The sequence below is a fragment of the Mesoplodon densirostris genome, chromosome 11 (assembly GCF_025265405.1).
Source record: "Mesoplodon densirostris isolate mMesDen1 chromosome 11, mMesDen1 primary haplotype, whole genome shotgun sequence".
NCBI lineage: Eukaryota > Metazoa > Chordata > Mammalia > Artiodactyla > Ziphiidae > Mesoplodon > Mesoplodon densirostris.
The window spans coordinates 74,501,524-74,525,790 of record NC_082671.1 but is presented as its reverse complement, the minus strand read 5'-3'; the positions used below and the strand labels follow the sequence as shown (position 1 = coordinate 74,525,790).

The 24,267-nt window shown below is 46.6% G+C and overlaps 1 protein-coding gene across 1 annotated transcript in view; it reads right to left on the bottom strand.

Moving 5' to 3' along the window:
* Nucleotides 1-24,267, bottom strand: part of SYN3 (synapsin III) — a 454,719-nt gene that overhangs the window by 396,250 nt on the left and 34,202 nt on the right. The window contains exons 2-3 of the mRNA XM_060112343.1: nucleotides 18,989-19,446; nucleotides 575-632 (exon numbers count right to left, since the gene is read on the bottom strand). Of these exons, the coding sequence (XP_059968326.1) occupies nucleotides 575-632; nucleotides 18,989-19,299 (369 nt within the window). The 5' untranslated portion in view covers nucleotides 19,300-19,446. The remainder of the gene's footprint in view (nucleotides 1-574; nucleotides 633-18,988; nucleotides 19,447-24,267) is intronic.

The following is a 24,267-nucleotide window of genomic DNA, read 5'->3' as shown; positions in this document are numbered from 1 at the left end:
AAGTCTGTGCTTCTTTCCCTATAAAATGAGGGGTATGGATGTTGATACCAGTGGTAATAACAAGAGCCAGTATTCGAGATTCTAATCTCTTTTGAAGCTTTACATAATTTAATCCCAAGGAAAATGAGACGCAGAAAGACTGACTTGCCCAATATCTAGAAAACAAGGGAGCCCGGATTCAAACCCATTGTGCTCCTACATTGTGCTTCCTAGCCCAAGTGGTTCCAAGGAGACACCTCAGGGACCACGGTGGGGAAAGTAGGGAGGTGGAACAGGACGGAGCAGACAGACTTTGGGGCTCCCTATGCCCATTTCCACCAAAGAAGCTTGGTAGAATGGGCTCCTACTTGCGATTTCCTCTGAATAAAAGTTCTGCTGTTAAAACAAAAAGGTTGAAAACCATTGGACTAAATAAATCTGTAATTTAAGAAGTCTCCCAAGTATAAGTCAGGATTTTTCTGGTAATCTTGACTCATTATAGTTATATAAGATGGGGACGAAGGGTGCTCCTGGGAATGGCTCCAGCTATAGAAAAAGTCACAGCGATAGCACTAAAGCCTCAGCTCCAACCTACCTGTTCCACTCGGATCTCAATCTCTCCATTCACCTTCTTTCCATGGAAATACTTGGCCCTGTGAAGGAGAGGAAGAAATCTACTGAGTAAGGATGCAGACTGCTTCACTCTTTTCTCCCTGTTCCCAAAGGTCTTACCCCCAGAGGTGCATGTCCAGACACATTCCCCACCCTCCTGCTCTCTCCCACCTAGACAGGTGATTTCCTCATTCTTTATATATATTGTGTGAGAGGTGAAAGAGTACAGGATGGGAGGACTGGACGCTCAGGTTCTGGTTCTGCCAAGCTGCTTTACCTCCCCGTGTCACCGTTTTATCTTCTGTAAAGGGAGATAGTTATATGTGCACGATATATTTCTAAACATTATTTTAAGGATCAAAAGAAATAAAGAATCCTACGTAAATAAATAATGCAGAATTCTTTTATTGAGTTATACCCTATGTGATCCATAAAAGACGTTTTAAGTTGCTCTATCCGACTCCTCATTTCTTTATTTGTCCATCTGTCCAACGAAGCAGACCTCGTCTGTCCCTTGGTCCATCCATCCATCCAACCACCCTTCCATCACCTTTCCTCTACACCCCTGCTTCTGTCTTCCCATTATCAATAAATGGCATCCCATCTACCCGTCACTCAAGGCCAATACCTAGACTTCATTCTTGTTTCCTCTCTCTCTCCCTATCCCCATGGATTCTACAGTCTAATTATTTCTCAAATCCATCCACTTGCCCATTTTTCTCTGTAAGCACCCTAATCTTGACCTTAGTCATCTCTTTTCTCATATAAATTCTCTTTTCATACTCTATTTTTCTCTCATGGCACTTATTATAATTGAAATTACTTGCAATTAGTAACTGGGTTTCATGCCTGTGTCCAACCAAACTATAACACAATTCCTCCAGGCCAGGAACAATCTACCTTACTCATCATTCTATTCCCAACACCTACCAGAATGCTTGACACACAGTAGGAGCTCAATTAATATTTGTTGAAAGAATAAATGATTGAAGAGATAGATGGGGGAAAAATTGTTGAATACTTACTCTGTGCCAAAAACGGTGCTATATTCTTTTTTTTTTTTTTTTTTTTTTTTTTGCGGTATGCGGGCCTCTCACTGTTGTGGCCTCCCCCGTTGCGGAGCACAGGCTCTGGACGCGCAGGCTCCGGACGCGCAGGCTCAGCGGCCATGGCTCACGGGCCCAGCCGCTCCGCGGCATATGGGATCCTCCCAGACCGGGGCACGAACCCGCATCCCCTGCATCGGCAGGCGGACTCTCAACCACTTGCGCCACCAGGGAGGCCCGGTGCTATATTCTTAGTCTTTCTCATTTAACACAGCTACCACCATGAGGTGGGTATTATTATTTCCCTTCTATAAATAAGGAAACTGAAACCCAGAGAGACGAAATACTTTGCCTAAGCAGCTTTAATCCTGGACTTCCACTGCTACATCAATGTTTTTTTCTCAACTCTGAAAAACAGCAGCAAACGTTGGGGTGCTCCTGGGTTTAGATGCCCTCCCACAAAGCAAAAGTAATACAAGTTTCCATCTGCTCTTTCTGGTTGTTGGTATGATGAAACTAATAGTTCTCAGTGATTTGCTATAATCTGAGCACTGTGTTAAGCATTTCCATAGACTTTCCCCGGGGCACAGACAGCTCTTTGCTCCCAATCCCAATTCTCCTCTTTGCCTACAGTGAGAGTGTTTATAGACTGGCACCAAGAAATGTATATCCCAACTCTCCATTTAGCTAGGTATGACCACGATTGAGTTCTAATCAGTAATGTTACATCCAAGAGTCTTCTGCTTAGTTTCTTCTTCTATTCTTTTCCCTGGAACATCGATGTTGCCACCTCTTTTTTCAACCTTCCAGATTGAACCTTTGCTACAAATTCTCTGACCAAGCTGCAGTCTCTCTGCTTCTGAAGTCTATCCACACTTAGCAGATGCCAGTGGAGTTCATCTCTTTCCAAGACTGCCTCAGTCACTGACTGATGGCTGTAATATTAATGCCACTTTTACTTATAATGTTGACTGGCTTAGATGTCAAGTAGGTAGAACTTTATGGGAACAGGAGTTATTAGTGTGACTTGAAAGCAAGATTTGTTTTTTTCTCCCAGGATGGTCTTCAACAAAATGTGTGTGCAGCCAGCCTCATGCAAAGAGAACCTTTTCATGTAGTTTGTGAATTTTATGAATCCTTAAAGGTAGTGCTGGCAAACCCCAGACCCTGGGATAAGACCCCCCTCTAATATTTGTAGGGCTTGGGACAAAAGAACAAATGGAAGCCTATGTATCATATGCCTGATATTTAAAATTGATAAAGCTGGCGAACATTTAAATAAAACATGCCTATCTTCCTTCCTTGACCAACATAACTTCATAATGACCTGGAAAGGTCAGAATTTAAACTTCTCAGAATTCTTGGAGATCCACCCAGAACATGGTGGCATGGGGGTTGCCAGCTCTTGGTTTCCATCGTCCTTCCTAATTCTCCTCCCACCCTCCTCTCCTGCATCACTGGGGCTTCTTGTGCATGCATGTGGATGACCCAGCCCACATGGCCAAGCTTCATCTCCTCACCCACACCCCCATCAACAGTGCCTTGGCCATGTCTGGGGAGGATGGATCCGGGAATTGGCCTACACAGGCCCTGGAATTGGGCCTGGGTCCCTATGGGCAGGGATTTCTACAGGTCTGGGTACCCAATGCATGATCAAAGGGTGCAATTTGCAGGGTCCTCCTTTGCTGTCAGGAGTATAGCTAGTAAGGGCCAGAGTATGACTTAGGGCAGGGGTCCCTGTCACTTGGGTTTACAAGAAGTACTGGATGATCCTGGGACCTCAGAATGGTAACTAATGAATGAAATCACTGGTATACTGGGAAAAGCATGGATCTGGAATCACAGAGGCTTGGGCAAAGTCTTAGCTCTACAACTCACTGCATGTTCCAAGACAAGGAACTTAACCCCTCCAGGTCATAGTTTTGTCATTTGTTAAGTGCTGATAACATGTGCCAGCCAAGGTGTGGTGAGAAATTCACTTGATCCTGTACCTGAAGGGCAGTAAGTAGTGTGTGGGCTCAGAGCCAGACCACGTGGATGCAATCCCAGCGCCACCACTCACTCACTGTGTAACCTTGGCTAACTCATTCAACCTCCGTGTGCCTCAGTTTCCACACCTGGGAAGCAGGGATAATCACAGTAACTATCCCACAGGGGTGTTGTGAGGATTAAATGAGACACGACGTACAAAGCACTTAGAATGGTTCCTGGCACAGAGTAAGCTCCAAAGTATACAGCCCAGGGTGTGAAACAGAATCAACAATGACAGCAAAGAAACCACTGAGTGTGTACACTGTGGCTACAGGTGCCATACGTGGGGACCCACAAACAAACATAATCCTACCCTCATGGGGGTTACAGAAAAGAATTACAGTTCATCTCACTTTGATCTGCCCCGTTAGCGCAATAAGAAGTTGGTGATGCTGCTGATGATAAATAGGCGGCACTGGTACCGAAGGCCTGCAAGTCCTTCACGTCCCTCCTCTTATTGATTTGACCCCAGTGTCCACCCTGAGGAGCAGCAGGGCCAGGACTAGCCCCCACAGGTTCAAAGTCACACAGAGCCTCTAAGCAGCAATGGTGAGTTAGACCTTGTGCTTAAAGATTTTCAGGATTCAGCTAGACCCTCTGGGAACCTTCATGATCTGGACCCTGTTAACCTATGGCCCATTTCTTCTCTGGTTTTCTGCCCACCTACTGCACACACTCAACTTCCTGTGATTCCTATGCTTTTATGACTCTGAACCTTTGTGTTTGCTGTTCTCTCCCTCTCTGCTTGGTTACCTCTTTCTCATGTTCGAGATCCCTGCTACTGTTTCTTTGAAAGCACCCCCCTAACGAGGCTGGGTTAGGTGTCCCTCCTCTGGGTTCCCACGGGGCGCTCTACTTAACAACCATATAACACATATCACTGTGTGTTGGAATGACATGTCCCCTGCCCCTGTACACCTAGTCTGTGAGCTCCTGGAAACCTGAAACCAACCGTGTCTTGATGCTCACTGAATCTCCCGAAAGCAGCACAACGTGCCAGGGAACAGGCACACGTTTAAGGAATGTTTGCTGAATGGGTAAATGAATAATGTTTCCAGGGATAGGCCATGGGGCATCCAATGCTCCAGCTGCTCTACTGCCATCTACTGGTGCAATGCTGTAACACACTTACAAATCCATACCCATTACCACGTGGGGTCACCATTCAGTGTCCAACACACACAACCAGCAGCCCTCGACGGGATTCGAACTCAGAACTCAGAGCACTACACCAATACCACCCAAGCATCTCTAGCCTCCACGGGCCTCACCTTCTCAGGAAAAACACTTGTTTTGCCCATCTCTGGAATGTTTACTACAGGGCCTGCCAGACGGACTCAGGCTGAAGCTGAGGGTCAGGCAGTCCCTCCCCCTGCTTGGCCGAGAGTCAGGAGTCTGTCTCCTGACAGGCCACACAGACTGCTGCCTCCTTGCCTGGGGCTCGTTCAGGCTTGAGCAGCTTCTGAACAGTTCTGTCTGGCAGAGGAAAGGGTAGGGATGGTCTGGAATTCTAGATGCCCTGGGGGCTGGGGTTGCTGCCTGTGTCATTGCCCGGCTGTTTGACCTCAGGCAAAATGGTTGACCCCACTGTGCCTGAGGTCTCTGTCTTCCTAATGCAGACCTCTTCCTAATGCCCTAATATGTTTATCCTCATAATGAGATCCCTGAATCCACAGGCCAATCAGTCAAGTCCTTGGACAATCAGTCAGGTCCTTGGCCTTGGGAAGGGGTTGGGGGAAGCTCTTGAGTCTACAAAGCTTCCATCTCTGTGGGTGGTCTTGGATTTTACTGCCACATTAGAGGCACCAGGAAGGAGAATATTATAAAACCAGTGCTGCCTGGGGTGGGAAATCCCTAGTTTGGGGAGGCGGGATGTGGTGAGTGAGCAAGATTTATGGGGAGCGATACCGAGTTCTTTCCTGGCTGCAGCAGGAGCAGAAGGAAGAGGAGAATTAGCACGAACCGCATCCACCTGTGTCCAAGCAGCCCTCTTCTCATAAATCCCATCTGGGATGTACAGGCAGTGAGGCTAGGCCTTGGCGGGGCCCTCCCTGGGGAGGAGAGGGTCAGGAATGTTCTGTCTCAGAGTAGCTGGAGGAGAACGAAGGCAGGGATCTGGCCCTAGAAACAGATTTTCTTAGTTCTGATGTAACATGCCCACTGCTCATTTGTGGCCTGGACAGAAGCTGGGGGAGATGGATGACAGACCACACAGGAGAACCCTGAAGGTGGACACGCTCAGGGTTTTCTCAGTGAGCAAGATGAGGAGGGTCACATGACAGGCTGGATGTATGAAGGTATGACAAAAGCAGGGCCTTTGAACACAGAGTTCCAACTCAGAGATCCCATTCTAACTCCATTATCTACTCCTAAGAATAGCTAACCCTCCAGGTCCCCTCCCACTGCCAGAGGGGACCCTCCAATGATGGGGCAGCCTCATCGTACCTCTTTGCAACTGGGGGGGCTCCAGTGAGTTAGGACAGGGAGGGACCCTCTGAGAGTGACAAGGCCCCTTGCACCTGTACAGGGATCTGTGAAGGTGAGGAAGTGAGACACACTAGGGCCCCGAGCCACATGATATGATGAATGTCCCCTCGTAGGCTTCCACAGCAATAGGGAAGGAGATTTGTGTGGGCAGCTCTGATCACAATTCACATCATTTATTCACTCCCTCATTTAACCACTACTTACTGAGCTTCGTAAGGACTGGGCACCCTACTAGGCATGAGGGGAAAGGCTGATACAGTCCCTGCTCTTGTGGAGCTAACATGCTCTTGGAAAAGTCAGGAAACTAACCAGGTGAAAAGGAAATGATGAATACAGTGAACAAGGTGGTACAGGGTAGGAAGTAGGGAGCAGGGAGATCTGACCTGGGGTGGCGAGGGAAGGCTTCTTTGGTAGACATTTAACACACTTGTACTAACCATCTACTGTGTGCTCCAGTCTGCAGACTTTAAGGAAACAGGGATGAAGATAACATCCTCATCCCTGAGTTCTTGGCCTCAGGGGGCTTACTACCTAACAGGAGGGAGAGACCCATAAAGGACAAGGACCATGCAGGGCATTAGCCCAAAGAGCAGGTCAGCCCACAGAAAGGGACCCAGCCCAGTCTGAGAGCCAGGGGCTACTTCCCTGGTGAAGTGGCCCAGTTCATCCGTCCGTCCGTCCGTCCGTCCATCCGTCCGTCCGTCCGTCCATCCATCCATCCATCCATCCAACGTTTGGTACTTACCCTTTGCCAGGACAAAGGGCTGCAAAGATGAATCTGAGAAGGTCTGATGTGTGTGTGTGTGTGTGAAAGGCACATACAAGGACACATGAGTTGGGCAGGCACTGGTGGCGCTCAGGGGGCTGATGAAGCTTCCTGGGGCATGTCTCCCAATATGCAGGAAAAATGAGCGACAGGCATGCAGCAGAAGACCTAGATTTGAATTTGCAGCTCTGGCACCTGCAACGTTTGAACAAGCCTCTGCTTCCTTATCGACAGGGTGGGGATGGGAAGATCCACCCACAGATAGGGTCATGAGGATGAAATGAGGACGCAGATGTGAAGGCCTCTGGGAACCTGCCAAAAACGTGCCAGCAAGTGGGCTGCTCACGGGTGGGCTGCTGGGGTGGACTTCACCCTCCAGGTAGAGCCGGGGGCAGGCCCTGCTAGCGTTAGCGGAGGACAGACCCAGGTCCTCTCCAGCTCTGCTCTTTATTCCCTAGTGCTGCCTCAGACAAACATCAACCTTCCTGCGCCCCAGTCTCATTTGAAAAAGTAAGCACATCACTATGTATCACTATGTCTGCTGTAAGGCCCCATGAATGAGATCCCTGACACCCGGCAAGTGTTCACTGTTCATCTCTTTCCCTCCTTTCCTTCAACAAGTGGGCATGTACCTGAGGAAGTGACACAGCATTTAGGGGAAGGTGGCAGTATCTTCCTTGCTCTAAATGGAACTCCTGCGTCATGTCTAGCATGATGGAAACCTGCCTTGGCTGCCGCCTGGGAGCTCCTCTTCCCACCCAGCACCAGCCTTTAGGGTAAACAAAATTGTCAGCCACCCACTCATGCTGACAGCAGAGATCATGCTAGAATGTTATCTCCCAGTTCCTAGCCCTCCTCTCTCCGAAGACACAACATTGTGTCACCCTCATTCCCACAGAATTCTGAAAATCCACAGCCTTCACTCCACCAAGATAGTTCACATTTAGAAGGCTAAGCTGTTCGCTCAGCAAACATTTAATGAGCATCTATTAAGAGCTCAACCTGGGGAAATGCCCATGAAAATGGTTACACACTGAAAGGTAATTCATACCAAGGTGCAAGTGACTTGTATCTGATCATCCGTAAAAGGGGTTTAGATGGTATAAGGAGGATGAGAAGAAGGGGACCATGAGAATATTAAGTGTTTGATTTAGAAAGGGGCTGTGAGGCCTGTCAAGGTGAGAAGGGCAGGGCACAGAAGGAGAAAGCTGTGAGAAGTCATTTTCCCTCCTCCTCCCTCCCTCCACTTATTCATCCATTTAGCCATCCAATTACCCATGCGCTTATTCATCCACCAATCCATCCATCCACCCATCCACCCATCCATCCATCCATCCACCCATCCGTCCATCCATCCACCCACCCGTCCACCCGTCCATCCATCCATCCACCCACCCATCCATCCATCCATCCATCCATCCATCCAGGGTCTACTATGTGCTTTGCACTGTGCTAGTCCCTAGGAATTATGCTGAACAAAACAGCCCCCTGCCATCCTGGTGCTCCTGGTCTAGCCAGGAGACAGGTCCAGATGAGGAATATTTACCCTGACTCCTGTCTTCATCAGAAGTTGCCAACTGGCAAACCTCATGGAATCCAGAGTCTTGTTTTGTTGGACTTAAATTACATACTTTTAATTTTAAAATAGAAAATTCATATAAAGAATTCAGATTTCTGGCTTCCCCTGAAAATCAGTAACTGGGCAACACCACACCTGTATTCCCACATGGCAAAAACTGGCTGAGTGGACGGCAGCTAGTGCCTTCAGAAGGGCATCAGTTCCCACACTTAATAGTTCCCACTGCTCCCTGTTGTCTCTCTGCAGCCAGAGTCAAGTGGCAGATACATTTGTCATGGAGCTTGCGCTGTTGTTTTCCTTGTAGCAGGGAAATATTTCTCTGTGCCCGTGCCTTTTCCTAACACCTGCCTCTTCACTCACTGACCACGTTGTCTCCTGTGAGCAACTGCACAGGCAACCCCTAATTTAACGAATTCCATTATGAAAATGGCAATTAGCTCCATGCAAACCCTCAGGAAGCCCACACGTCCACCCCTTCTCCCAACTCAGAGTTGGAGGTCAGGAAAATGGACACAAAGCACCATCCCCTCTCTTGCCATTACAGCCTCCCTCCTGTCAAGGAAACACATCCCAGGCAGGCTTCCACAGGACCCAGGAGAAAAGACATTCTGTAATGAGGCCGGCATGCACCCAGTGACATGCCTCCCACAGGGCAAGGCTATAACCAGGCAGGTGAAGTCTGGAGGAACAGGAACAGCTACTGCTAGGAGAGCCCATGGCATCTGAGGGACTCCTTCGAAAGAGGAGGACCTAGGTGAGAAAACCACATTTTGGAGGGTGAGGGAAGACTCAGAAGTTGAACAGCTGAACTCTTCAGAAAAAAGCAGGGCAAAGGCAGGAAAAGTGACTGAGACACAAAGCCAGAGTGGGGAAAATGAAAAGCTGCAGGTCTGAGCCTCCTTTAAGGGCTTGCAGGCTGACTCTTTTAGAGTGTGAGCCTCTTCTGCATTGTTCCTCCCAAATCACCAGCCCAGTTGTACTGGAATACCTGCAAGTGACAGGGGGCTCACTCCCTCACCAGGAAGCCCACGTGGTCTTTGGATGACTTTACCATTCTGTGCACTGAGCTGACACGTCTCCCTATTTGTCTGCTTCATTGGCCTCAGTTCTACCAGTTGGGAGCCACATGAAACCAGTCCTCTAGCTCAGTGGTTTCTAAACTTGGCTCTTCATCATTTAAAAAAAGTTTCCTGAGCTCTCCTCTGGATATTTTAACTCTGTAGTTCTAGGGGTACATCTCAGTGTGGCCTGTCTTGCACCCATTCTGACTTCTAGTAACAGCACCTCTATCTGCACTTGCACACATGGAACCAAGCCTCTCTCCTGCACACAGTCTTGATGGGACTGTCCCCAAGACACACTGTGGAACCAGCCAGGTTTGTTCTTGCTCAGGAATTTGATTTTTGAGCAGAGAGGCACAAGGTTGGGAGGAAACAGGAGCTGACGTCTCCAGAGACTGTCCCCAAGTCCCTGCCTCTTAGGTCCTGGCAGAGCCCTGGGTCCTGACCTCTCCTAAACTCGGGTCTTCGTGGCTTTTCTTTTCATTCTGTGAGCCTCCCACATATTTTCAATAAACTCCCATTTTGCCTAAGTCAGCCAAAGTAATTTCTTTTTCTTGCAAACAAAGAACTCTATCCAATACAGAAGGTGTAGGGTGGTGCCTGGTAGTCTGTCATTTTGATGGAAACAGTGCTTTGGGGACCGTGATCTTAGTCTATTGTCATTGTTTGACTTATGAAGAAACTGAGGCCCAGAGAGGAAAGTGGCTCCACTGAGATCTCACAGCATCAGCAGAGAAGGGAGAACTTAGGAAGAAACAGCACATATCAGATTCCTCCCCACATTCCCTTCTGCTCAAAGACACTTCCCCCAGATTTCCTAGCCAAATCTGAGGGTGAAGACTCTACCAGGGCAGGAGACAACTCTTCACTGTTTTCCCCTCTCCCTCTCTCCCTGCAAGAGCAGGGTAGGAAGCAGCAGGGGCACCAGGCCTCTGGATTGGATGGCGGGGAGACCTCACGGAGAGAGGTCAGCACTTGAAAAATTCCTGAAGTCAAAGGGCTCGGGGCCTGGGTGCCACACAAGGCCCTCACTGTGTGTGTACATTGTCCTCCTGATAAAAGGGGCCGGGCCTGGGAAAGCGGCGCTGGTGTCCAGGCGACGGGGCAGGCTGCTGGGGAATGCCCAAGGCCCCTCCCCACCCAGGCACCAGGGCGGAGGGAGGGGGAGTGGCAGAGGGTGCCCAGAGTGGAAGGACGAGCCCAGAAGTCCAGCACCACTCCAGGTTGTGTGAGGTGGCCTCTGTGAGTCAGCAGGTGAAGGGAGTAGGAGGGTGGCAAGACCCCTCTCATCAAGACTTTCTTAGCTCCCTCTCCCTCCACTCTGGATTTCCCCACAGGGAACCGGCAGGGCCCGTCCTTGTTCAAGGAGAGTCTTAGGGGTAGAAGTGGTGGAGGGAGGCATAAGGATTTTGTTTCCCAGAGCCAAGTGTCTTCAACAGAGAGGTGTGTATCCCCCATTGAGCACCCCCAGCCAACTCCAGGAGGAGGGGACCAGCTCGGCCCCATCTTCCCATCTTCAGAGTAGAGAGTGTGCCAGCCTACCAGCATCCAGACACCCCTCCTCCAGGGCTTCTAGGAGACAGCTCTCAATCATATCCAGCTGAACCGAGAAACATGCCAAGTGGCTTCCTTCCCCCTGGCTCCCAGCGCTATTATATTCACTAGCAATTAGTGGTTGAAATTAATTGTTAATACCAGTTACCATTTCAGTGCCTGTATGGCAGCTAAGCCCAGTACTAGCCCCACCTATGCCATCATCTCTAACTCTATAGTGACCCCTCGTGAAAGATGTGCCACGATCCGATCCTGCCTTACAACTGAGGAATGTGAGGCTCAGAGGTCAGACTTGCCCAAGGTCACATAAGTGAGTGAGAGAACGGGGGCCCAGGCAGCCTGCCTCGATACTGCCCACTTGGTTTTGCTCCTGCCCTGCTAGTAACTGAGATTGTTCAGTCCTCATCACAGGCAGGGAAAGCTGCTTCCTGAGCATGGAGTCGACTGGGGGAGCCTGGTTTGGCTCCCCACCCAGAAAGCAAAAATAAGCCAAGGCCAGCCTCTCACTGGGAGCATGTTAGCAGGGCTGGGCACTGTCTCTCGTTGCCACCTCCATCAGTAGCGTGGCCAGATAAACTAGTGGACACTCAGTTACATTTTTTTTAATATATTTTTTAAAATATTTATTTACTTATTTGGCTGCCCCAGGTCTTAGTTGTGGTATGCAGGATCCAGTTTCCTGACCAGGGATAGAACCCGGAACCCCTGCATTGGGAGCACGGAGTCTTAACCACTGGACCACCAGGGAAGTCCCAACATCCAGTTAAAGTTGAATCCCAGGTAGACAACAGGTAATTTTGCAGTATAAATAAGTCTATACCAAATATTGCATGGGATATACTTATACTGATTCATTGTTTATCTAAGTATTAATCGGGCATCCTGTATTTTTATTGGCTAAAACCGACAACTCTACCCAAAACCTCTGCTGGTGATGCCAGTTCTGAGTTAATGCTGCTCCCCAACCCCCACACCCAGAAGGTGGCACAGTGGGAAGTGGAAAGTCCTGGTCACCCTGGGGACAATTAGGTCACAGCAAGGCTTCTAGGGCTGCCAAGACACCCTGCAGTGTCTTGCACCTTCACTCAAGCAGCCTGAAGCAGCTCAACTCTAAGGTGGAGGCTGGAGCCTTTGAGTTATCAGCTGGGCAGGAAGGAGGAAGGAGCCTGGGGAATAGCATGGAAGTGTCTGGTACCCTTCCCGAATTCCAGGGCAGCTGAGTGCTTTCTGAGAAAGGCTCTCCCCCAGGGCATCCTCAATCCTGAACTTTCCCTTAATAATAATAACAGCCTTGGCAAAAGCATCCATTTGCTTGTTAATTATATCCTCCATTTATCCTATTGTACCAAGTTCAAGGCACTGTGCTAGGCTCCGGGGATACGGTGGTTAAACAAGACAGGTCTAAACTCTACCTCCTGGAGCTGATGCTCTAGAGCAGAACTGCATCACAGATAAACAAACCATCACACTGAAAAACGTCCATGAACGAGAGGAACAGACTGCTCTCATTGGAGCCTCACACCTCCTTGTGAGCTTAGTGGTACGGTGAAGGGGGTGGCATTATAAACCCACTTTACACATGATGAAACGGAGGCTCAGAAAGGTAAAGCAGCTTGGCCAAGACCTCAGAGCAGGTGAGTGGCAGAGCTGGCATTTCAATCCTGACCTGCCACCTGCCAGCCCGGAGTTCTCTGTATTTTATCTTCTTCCCGATTTTTAACTCTCTTGGGGAATCATGTCAGCCATGTGTTAGGAAATCACACTTTAATATCAAAACACAGGGGAAAAGAACAGAAAAGACCCTGTTGGAGCTCCCTTGGTGCTTTAAAAAGAGGAAAATAGTCCAAGGGCCACTTCTGCAAAGGGTCCAACTTCCAAGGCTAAGCTCACAAGTGTCTGGTTGGCTGCGGGAAGCCCCTCTTCCCCTGGCACCTTAACATTCTGGCTGCCCAAAGGCACTGGTAGGGCAGGGCTGCCTAACTCGAGGTGGGTGCTTTCCTCTGAGGATGAGGCCACCAGGATCCTGTGCTTGGCCACAGTGCTGTAACAAGCAGTCCTGCCCTCAGACACCGAGCATGTGTGGGTGAGTGCACACATGTGAGGCTCCAGAGCCCTGCTCCATGGGCTGACACCCTGTGCTCAGGTGGGAGAGGGAAGAATGATAAGAGAACAGGGATGCCCAGCCTTGTCAGCTGGATGGCCTGAGCTGATTCAGGTGCCACCAGCATCTGCTCTCATTTTAGGCTCAGAGCCTCAGTTTTCCTTATTATTAAAATGAGAATAGTAATAATACTCCATACAGTTGTTGGGAGGATTAAATTAGAGAATCTATGAAAACTATTTAGCACAATGTCTGGTCACAGAAAGTGCACAAGTTTTCGCCATATGACGATGATGAGGACATGATCCTATTCCCAAGGAGCTCGTGGTTCGTTCTATTCATTTGTGTGTTCATTCATTTTTCAACCAAGATTTTTCAGCACCTACCTCATGCAAAACACTAAAACCCTGGGCAGTGGTCAGCAGGAGGCAGGTCACCATGCGAAATGCCTTTTAAAAAGTTAGTTCCATCCAAGTCCCAGCCTACCACTCTCCTGGCTTTGGTTCCTCAAGCAGGTGCCTGGTCTGTCTGTGCTCTGCTTCCTCACCTGTAAAATGCTCCCCAGTAAAATCAGGAAGTGCAACAAGCAGCGGTGTGCTGGCAAATGCTTAACAACCTGCTCTCTGGGGAGACCTAAATGCCTGGTGTAGCACTTGCCAATTTCCATGGTGTAAATACTCTCGCCATGGCCACTGTGACTTTCTGTTGGATTGAGTAGTAAGTGAGAGAGGGAAAAAGAGGGTTGAAGAATACCACCAAGGTCACTCCTCAATTTCACTGTCACACCTTCACCCTTGTCATTACCAATAACATCACCTTCAAATCACTCACTCAATCAACAGATGTTTCCTAGCACCTATTATCTGCCTGCCCTGTTCTAGGCGCTGGGATACAAAGATAGCAAGTAGGCATGTGTGGGTTGGTGGTCATGGGGACACAAATTATCACACAGCATAAGAACTCTTGGAGAATCTAGACATGGACACTGTGCTTTAATGAGTATCATTAGCCATCATTTAGTAGAATGGTATAGCCTCACAAACGCCAGGCTGAAAGCATAGTAGTTAAGGGGTGTTTCAAACTAAGAATCCTCTTTTCATTTCCTCAACAAATAAAATAAAAAAGAAATCCTAGGGAAGGGTGGAGAATAAAAGTGAAGGTAACAATAGATAATTGTTGAAAGGGAATAGCAGACATTCTGGGAACAAGGACCACTGGTGAGGCGAGAGGAGAGGAGGGTTCCAGAGGCCACTGGAGGGAGGGGTGGAGGCCAAGGCTTAGCTGCTCTATGCCCCCTTCACCCCAACATCCCCTCCCCAAGCCCATTCGGGCTCCTGAGACCTTGCAGGTAAAACTGAGAGCAAGGAAGTACACTCAACCCTGACCTGGTTATGAACAATCTTTCTTGGGGTCATATTCAATGTTCTCCTTTTGAAAAATCAAACCTAGGGTTCCAGTACATTCTGTTAATAATTTAAAAATTCATCTGTTTATGAATCTCAAACAGCTGCCTTACAGTTATTCTAGCTATGTACTGGAAAATAAAGAGCCAAGACTTTATACACAGGTGAGTAAAACTGGAAACCCCTCCCAATGATGCCCAATAAAGGTTGTCCTGACTGGACTGGGTTGGGAACAATGACATATGCTAACTGAAAATATACTATGTGTTGAGCACCAGGGATATAAAAAAGAATAAGACATATACCTTGTTCTTGCAGAAGAAACAGCCACCTAAAGCTAACTATAATACAGTGTCACGTGTGCTGCAGTGACACAATGGAATGTAAGTTATCCAAGGAGGTAGTTATTAGCACTGTTGGCAGGGTAGGTGTGTCAGGGAAGAATTCAGAGAAGACGTGACGCTTGAGCAGGCTTTTAAGGATGAATGGAGATTGGCTCGGTGAACAAGATAGGGAAGGGTATTCCAGGTAGCAGGGAACAGAATGTGCTAAGGCCGAGGTGTGTTTGAAAACTACAAATCATTGCTATTCCTGCGGAATAAGCAGCAAAGCAGGAAGTGGAGTTGGAGGCAGAACTAGAAGGAGGGCAGACCTGCTTATGACTCTGACTTTGAACCTAAGGGCAACGATGCACCACCAAATGGTTACAAAAGGGGATACATGGTGGGGCGTGGGAGCAAACTGATCAGATTTGTATTTTCAGAAAGATGATACTTTGGTGGTAACATAAAAGGTAACCAGGCGGTGAGGTCAAGGCTAGAGGCCTGAGACCAGTGAAACTGCTGGAAAATTCTACGCAAGTAGGGCTGAAGAAAACTGAGCTTGAAATGCTTTTGTTTTATTTCTCCTTTCCCTTGTGGTTCTCAAGGCTGACTGAACTCCCATCATCCCAGAGGACAGCACCAGCTTTAGTTCAGAACTACTACTGAGCCAGACCTTATTGGGGGGTGATCCTGATCCAAAGCTCCCCAACATCCTTGATGTAGCCAGGCTCACCTCTGGGGCAACCCCAAAAGCTGGTGGGATCTTAGAATGCTCGGCCATGAGTCCTTCTTCCCAGAAAAGGTGGCATTGGGACCCTCTGTGTCTCCTCAGAAGATGAAAAGTCCTCCCCTCCCCACCTCACGCCCCTTCTCCCGTTCACTGGCCAGGTATCAGATCCTCCTTGGGGGGCCCAGGCTGGTTCAGAGAGTATGCAAGCTGGCCTGTCAGGAAGCAAGAGTGGGAGGTTCCTGCAACTCTCTCATCCACGAGGAAACCTGACTCTGCAGCAGGGTCCTGGACCTGGAAAGCGATGACAGAGAGAAGGAACTGGGGCTGACAAGGAAGAAAAGGGAGGCACATTGTTCCCGGCGGATTCACTCTCAGTCCAGACGGTGGATCTTCTCCCCGCTCATTATCATCTCAAAGGAGGAAGAAAGGGGCTGTGTGAGCTGGCTTCTCCCCCTCCAACAACCTCTTCCTCTCAGGAAACAGTTTGCACAATGAAGGAGGGGCTGGGCAGAGGGCTGACCCCAGGCAGCGAGGCTCTGCCAAAGCCACCCAGGGACAGTGGGGCTGGCCCGCCACCTCTTGGCCACTCCTGGTATCAGGGGGACAGGCATCCTTCGGGAACTCTGCAGGGAAGGATTGGGGTTTAAGGCAGCCAGCATCAATCTGGGAAGCTGAGAATGTATTTGGAAAGGCCTGCAAGTTCTTAAAGGATCTAGGATGGAGTTCTATAGGAGAAGCTGTTACGTGTGGGTAGGAAATCTCTGTCACAAACATCCAACGAGTACAGAGCCAACTTCCAGGTGACATAATGAGTCTCAGTTTCTCACCTCTCCACTTTTTTAACCACTGAGAGGCAAGAAAAGGACTGCTGTTCTCAAGACCTAATTAACCTGTGAGCATATGAAAAGCGTGACTGAAACAGACTGGGAGAAATTCCTCTGGCCAAAAATTGTGTCCCCCACCAGGGTGCACAGCCTAAAATTCACACATTGGTCTTGCCTGTGGATTAGAGAGATTGAAGACCAAAGTCAAAATTTAAATGTTACTTGGCTGAGGCTATTCATGGCATTCCAATCTCATTCACTGTGCGCCTACACTACACTACACACCATATGGGCACTGTGGGGGACAGACATTAATTAATAAGACCCAACTTTATCATCTGAGAGCTAGCAGGGAAGAGTGATCATTAGAAAACCTTAGTACAACAGGGGTAAATCCTAATCCACTCTGCCTAATATTGGGCATAAAGAAATTAAACAGGCATGCCTACAGGAGCTGCTGTCGAGATGATGAATATTGCACAGAAGGTAACAATAGTCTGCGATAATAATACGCACTTAAATAGCACTTACTGTCTACTAGACACATCCTAAACACTTCTACAGTAACTCAGATTTTAACCGTACTTACATATATTAACTCTACAGGTAGGTATTATTTTATTCCCATTTAGATGCAGTTAACGTTCAAAGGTCATATAGCTATTATGGGGTAGAGATTTGAATCCAGACAGCTCTGAAGTCTGAGTTCTTAACCACTGCACCATGCTGCCATTTATTAGGTCAGCCTCCACACAGGAAGCAACTTTTTTGACAAATACCCCCCATCACCATACCATGTTATCCCTGACTGAACCAGGGATAACACAGTCTGCAGAGAACACTCAAAATCAAGGTCACGTTGGGTTAAAGAGAAACAGAGGACTGCAAAGGCCATGTATGCATTCTGATTACCAGGCAGAGAGGCAGCAGGATTGCACAGGCAAGAGTGCATAGAAGCAACACCGCTGCAGAAATCAACCCCTTGGCTCAGAACCTAAATGTGATGCTTTACATAAGAGCATAAGCAGAGACGGACAAGGCTTCATGTAAGACCCTTCAAGCAAGCAGCATCACTGAAGACGATTCAGACTGGGTCAGAACAAAGGCCAGGCACATGACTATCCTGGTTAAGATGAAGTGATTTCTTCGCAGGAAAATAATGGCTAATGTCTGAACCTGCTGGACATGCTTTAATGTTGACTGTATTGAATACGTTAAAAACTATAAATATCTCCCACTCCAAAGCATAGGCTCAACCATTCCCAACCTGAGTTAACTTCTCAAGGAATGAATGTGAGTGCACACAGCCATGATAGAATAACAGAGCACCTGGCATGCTCAGGGAACTGAATACATTAATTTATTCATTTAATACATATTTACTGGATGCCTACTTTGTGGCAGCTTTTGGAGATGCATGCAGAAAAACCTTGCCCTCCAGCTCCCATGGCCATCCATGGGTCCACTGTCAGAATTGCCCTGGATGGTGTGCTTCCATGTCTCCGCATTTGGGTTTACTTCCTGGACTGCAAATTCTATGTCTCCAACTGGAATGATAATATTTATCATATCTGTCTACCAAAAATTTGGAGTAGAGACCTCTTTTCCACCTGCAGTTCCATATGTGCAGGGCCTGTTCACTACTTACCTGAGTACCTAAGACTGTTTTTTGCACTCAGTCAGTGCTCAGTAACTACCTGTGGAACTACTGCTGCAATAACCTTGACACATGTGTCCAGTCTCTGCCCCCCAGGATGCTTACCATCTATCGGGGCGGGGCATACCTGGGAAGAGACTGGAAGGGTTGTCATTTCTGCCTACCTTTGCTGTTAAGAGGACAGGTTCTGGAACAAGACTGCCAGTACATGAAAGAGTAGGGATGCAAACTCAGGCACTCTGTTCCCAAGGGTTTCAGATAAGGACTGTGGGCCTTTGTTGGTTTCTTTTACCCTCATAGCAACCCCATTCAATGAGAGAGCATGGCTGAAGCCAAATGAGGTCAAGCAACTTGCCAGAGTTACTGCAGATTTTAAGTTTTCCATTTTTAGAAAAGTAATACAGTGCATACACCATATATTATATAATACTTCCAGTGGGCTCTGGGCAGTACCCCATATCAAATGTACTACGATGTCTGCAGCAAATCATATGAACAAGCACGGTGAGTAGCACAATGAAGACTATTACAGTCTAACTTTCCTTCAGATCAGGTTTTGTTGCCAAATGGGTTATAAACTATTTTCTAGGTTTCAGAGCTTTTCGGATTTTGGATTTGCAGGTGAGAGATTTCAGACCTTAAATACAAAGCCCTTTGGACAGAGTGTGGCACAAAGTAGCTGCCATGGTGCTTGGCATTAGTGGCCTTCCCTCCTGCCAGTCTCTGATACCACAGAACCTCTCACAGCTCTTCCCCTCTCTCTTCCCCACGAGGGAGATAAGCCCCATCTCCTCTCCTGCCCCTGTGGAGGGGGCACCTGCAGAGTCCCACTTACCAGTCTGTGTGGGCATCATCAATCACCAGCAGGATCCTGGGCCTTTGAACAACAGGCGTGGAGGGACCTGGAGGCTCCATTGGCCCCAAGGGGGCCTGTGAGGTCTGCTTCATGGCACTGGAGAAGGAGCTAAAAAGGCTGGATCCTGGAGAGGAGAAGGAGGCTGCCAGGGGCTGGGGGTGCCTCCTCTCCATGGCTGGGGATGCAGGGGAGCTGGTGGAGCTGTCTGGGCGCTGGAGGTCTGTTATGTAGCCGTTCGGCAGGTTGGCCACAAAGCTGCTGTCAGAGAGGCGTCGCCGGAGGAAATTCATGGCTGTGAATGATGAGATGGCTTGTTCCTACTCAGATTGTCTGGGTGAGGCCCAGAACAGAGGCTGCCAGGGAGAGGGAGTGGTAGGGTCTCGGGCAGAAGAGCCAGGGGAGTCCCACGCAAGTCGGCTGCCGCTGTCTTTTTTTACCTATGGAAACAGGCCAACAAACACATTAGTGGAAATGACCTCAGCCCCTTAAGAGCAAAGAGATGATGCCCCTTCCTGCCCTGCTGCTGGGGGCAGTGCAAAGTGGGACATCATCTTTCTGGCAAGGCATTTGGCGACATCTAATTAGACCATACCCTTTTAACCTACAATTTCCATTTTCTGGAATTCTATCCCAAGAATGAAATCCAAGTTACAGAAAAAGCCTCTTGTACAAACGTATTTATCACAGCATTATTTACACTAGCAAAATACTGGCAAGTATCTCAACGTCTGACCACAAGATAATGAACATGTAAACTGCAGCACAGTCATTCAGCAGAACCTTCTGTGGCTATTAAAAAGAGGTATTTAAAAAGGGATTTTAGTAACACAGAAAAAATTTTATGTTGTAATTTAAAAGCTCATGATACAAGATTATAGGTACGGAATGACTACAACCACATAGAAATTGAAATAATAAAACTTTGGAAAGAAAAAGACATCAGAATGTTAACAGTGACTATATTTGGGTAATGCGACTACAGGGTTTTTTGTTTTTTCTTTTTCTTTCCACTTACCTATGTTTTCCAGATTTTCTAGAATATTTATAGCTGCGAACTGAATTGTGTCCTTCAAATGCATATGTTGAAGCCCTCATCAGCAATGTGCTGGTATTTGGAGGGGGGTCCTTTGGGAGGTAATAGGGTTAGATGAGGCCAGGAGGGTGGTGCTCTCATGATGGCATTAACGTCCTCATAAAAAGAGACACCAGAGAGCTTGCTCTGTCTCTACGCACGATGTGAGGACACAGGGAGAACGCAACAGTCTACAAGCCAGCATGAGGGCTCTCGCCAGACACCAACCATGCTGGTACCCTGATCTCAGACTTCCAGCCTCTAGGGTTGTGAGGAAATAAATTTCTGTTGTTTAAGCCAGTCTGTGGTGTTTTGTTATGGCAGCCCCAGCAGATTAATAAATAAATGCATTCCTTTTCTGAACAGAATACAGTAAGTTTTAAAAAACCAAACTGTTCATGTGAGATCAAAATATCTCACTGAGAAAAATGATTGTTTATATCATGCAATTCAACCCCACCTATATTTTTTGTTAAGATTATTTTATATTTTTGTTGAGGTAAAATTTAGAGTGAGATGCATAGTCCATAAGTGTACAATTCTTGGGAGTTTTAATAAATGTATACACTGGCAGAAGATTTAGTATACCCCAATCACCTCAGGAAATTCTCCTGTGTCCCCTTCTGGTCAATCCACACGTCCTCATAGGCAAATGCTCTGCTGATGTCTGTCATCGTATATTAATTTTAGCTATTCCTGAACTTTATATAAAATGTGATTGTGTATTATTCTTTTTGAACAGCTTCTTTCCCTCAACATAATGGTTTCAAGACTCAGCTATGTTGTACGTATCAAGAGTCATTCTGTTTTTTATCACTGAGTAGTGTTCTGCTGGATGAATAAACCACAAATTGTTACTACATTCTCTTGTTGATGGATGTTTGCAATGTTTCCAGTTTGGGAGGTATTCTGAATAGAATTGCTCTTAGGATGTTTTATTTAAGTAATTTTGTGGAGAGAGAGAAGGGGAAAGGGAGGGGCGAGGAGAAAGAGAGACAGAGAGAAAGGTTGATTGAGAGATTCACTTTCTCTCTGGGAAAATACCTAGAAGTTAATTTGTTAAGTCATAGGGTAGGCACATGTTTAATTTTTTAAGAAACTGTCCAAAAGCTTCCCATAGCGGTTGAGCTATTTTGCACCTTTCATCTGAGAGTTCTAGTTGCTCCAAATCCTTACCAACCTTTGGCTGCTGTCCATCTTTTTAATCTTAGCCGTTTTAGTGGGTGTAAAATAGGATCTCACGGTGTTTTGTTTTGTTTTTGTTTTTGTTTTGCGGTACGCAGGCCTCTCACTGTTGTGGCCTCTCCCGTTGCGGAGCACAGGCTCCGGACGTGCAGGCTCAGCGGCCATGGCTCACGGGTCCAGCCGCTCTGCGGCATGTGGGATCTTCCCGGACCGGGGCACGAACCCGTGTCCCCTGCATCGGCAGGCGGACTCTCAACCACTGCGTCACCAGGTAAGCCCCACTCATGGTGTTTTTATTTTCTGACACCTAATGAGGATAAGCAACTATCATGGGTTTACTGGCCATCGATATATCTTCTTTGGTGAAGTGTCTGTTCAAGTCTCTGTCCCATTTTGAAAAATGGGTTGTTTACATTTTTCATTTATTTTTAGGAGTTCTTTACACATTCTGGATATAAGTATTTTGTCAGATATGTATATTGTGAACATTTTCTCTCAGTCTGTGGCTTACCATTTCATTTCCATCATGAGTATAAGTCTGGCAGAATGAAATAACTCTTACAAAAAAGTGAATTGTTACTCAAGATAAAAACATCCCAATGGAAAAAAAAAATTATACCATAGGATGAGACCACACTTCCATATTTTGGTTATTAGGAGTATTTTATCTATACATACAAAAATATGTATATATGTGCATATGTATACACATTTATATGTACATATATGACATCTATTACCTATATCTGCAGATCTTTTTATAAACAGAAATTTAAAAATTTTATGAAGTCCAGGTTACCAAGTTTTTCTTTTGCATTTAGTCCTTTCTGTGTCTGCTTTTAAAAATCTTTGCCGGGGCTTCCCTGGTGGAGCAGTGGTTGAGAGTCTGCCTGCCAGTTCAGGGGACACAGGTTTGAGCCCTGGTCTGGGAGGATCCCGCGTGCTGCGGAGCAACTGGGCCCGTGAGCCACAATTACTGAGCCTGCGCGTCTGGAGCCTGTGCTCCGCAGCAAGAGAGGCCGCGATGGTGAGAGGCCCGCGCATCATGATGAACAGTGGCCGCCGCTCGCCGGGGCTGGAGAAAGCCCTCGCACAGAAATGAAGACCCAACACAGCCATAAATAAATAAATAAATAAATAAAGTAAGAGTCAGATCACTGGAAGACAACTGATACTTTATATTAAAACATGTCGCCCAGTGTACTTGTTAAAAAAAAAAAAATCTTTGCCAACCCCATGATCACGATGATATTGTCTTATAATTTCTTATAGAAGCTCTATAGTTTTAGCTTTTCTGTTTAGGTCCACAGTCCATTAAAACTTGATTTTTGAGTGTGAGAAGAGGTTCATTTATCCAGTTTTCCAGCACCATTTATGAAAATATTTTTCCCAAATGAATTATTTTGGTGGCTTTGTTGGCACCAGTTGACTGCATGTTATCTATTTCTGGACTTTTTATTATGCTCCATTGATCTGTTATCCTTACACTGTCTTGATAACTGTGGCCTTATAGAAAGTCTTTATATCAGGTAAAGTGAGTCCTCCAACCTATATTTGCTTTCACAAGATTGTTCTGAGTATTCTAGGTCCTACTTTTATGTATATTTTAAAGTCAAGTTGTACAACAGTCAAAAAAGTCTGTTGGGATATTGTTTGGAATTATGTAGAATCTAGCTCAGTTTGGGTAGAACTGACATCTCAACACTATTGAATTTTCCACCTCATGAACATGTTAGAGCTTTCTACGTATTAAATCTTCTTTAGTTTCTCTCAGAAATGTCTTGGGATTTTCAATATAGAGGTATTGCACCCATTTTTTAAAGCTGATTCCTAACAATTTCTTTTGGGCTTTTTTGGATGGTATTATAAATACTCTCTTTTTATTTTCCATTTGTTTGCTGCCAGCATCATATATTTGTCAATTATTATCAATATAGTGACCTGATAAATTCAATTACTCTTTTTCATGATTGTTTACAGATTCTTATGATTTCCATTTAAACAATCATGCTATCTACAAATAGAGACATGTTTACTCCCCCCATTCCAATCTTTTACTTCTCTTATTACAGTTGTTAGTCCCTCCACTACTGAATACAAATAATGAAAGCAGACAACTTATCTTGTTCCCAATTTTAGGGGGAAAATGTTCAGTATCTCACGTTAACACAATGTTATTAGCTATGGGTTTTTCATAAATGCATTTTATCAGATTGGGAGAGTTCCCTTGTAGTCTTAGTTGGCTGAGAGTTTTTATCATGAATGGATGTTGAATTTGCCAAGTGATTTTCTAAATCAGTTGAGAGGATTATGTTTTTAAAAATCATTTATTTGCTTAATGTGGTGAATTACATTAATTGATTTTCAAATGTTAAATCAAACTTGCATTCCTAGGATAAATCCCATTTAGTCATAGTGAATTACCTTTTTTATATAATGCTGGATTCAATCTGAGGATATTTTGTTGAGGACTTTTTTTTTTTTTTTTTTTTTGCGGTATGCGGGCCTCTCACTGTTGTGGCCTCCCCCGTTGCAGAGCACAGGCTCCAGACGCGCAGGCTCCGGACGCGCAGGCTCAGCGGCCATGGCTCACGGGCCCAGCCGCTCCGCGGCATATGGGATCCTCCCAGACCGGGGCACGAACCCGTATCCCCTGCATCGGCAGGCGGACTCTCAACCACTTGCGCCACCAGGGAGGCCCTTGAGGACTTTTTATGTCCATGTTCATGAGAAATACCGGTCTCTGATTTTCTTTTTTGTCAGTGTCTTTGCCAGGCTTTGGTATCAGGATAATATTGACCTCACAAAATATACTGAGAAGTGTTCCCACCTTTTCTGTTTTCTGAAAAGAGTTTGTGTAATATTGGATTTTTTTCCTTAAATTATTGGCAGAATTCAACAGTGAAGCCATCTGGGGCTGATTTTTTTCTTTGTTGGAAAGTTTTTAATAATTATCTCAACCTCTTTTATAAATGTATTCATATTCTCTGTTTCTTGTTAT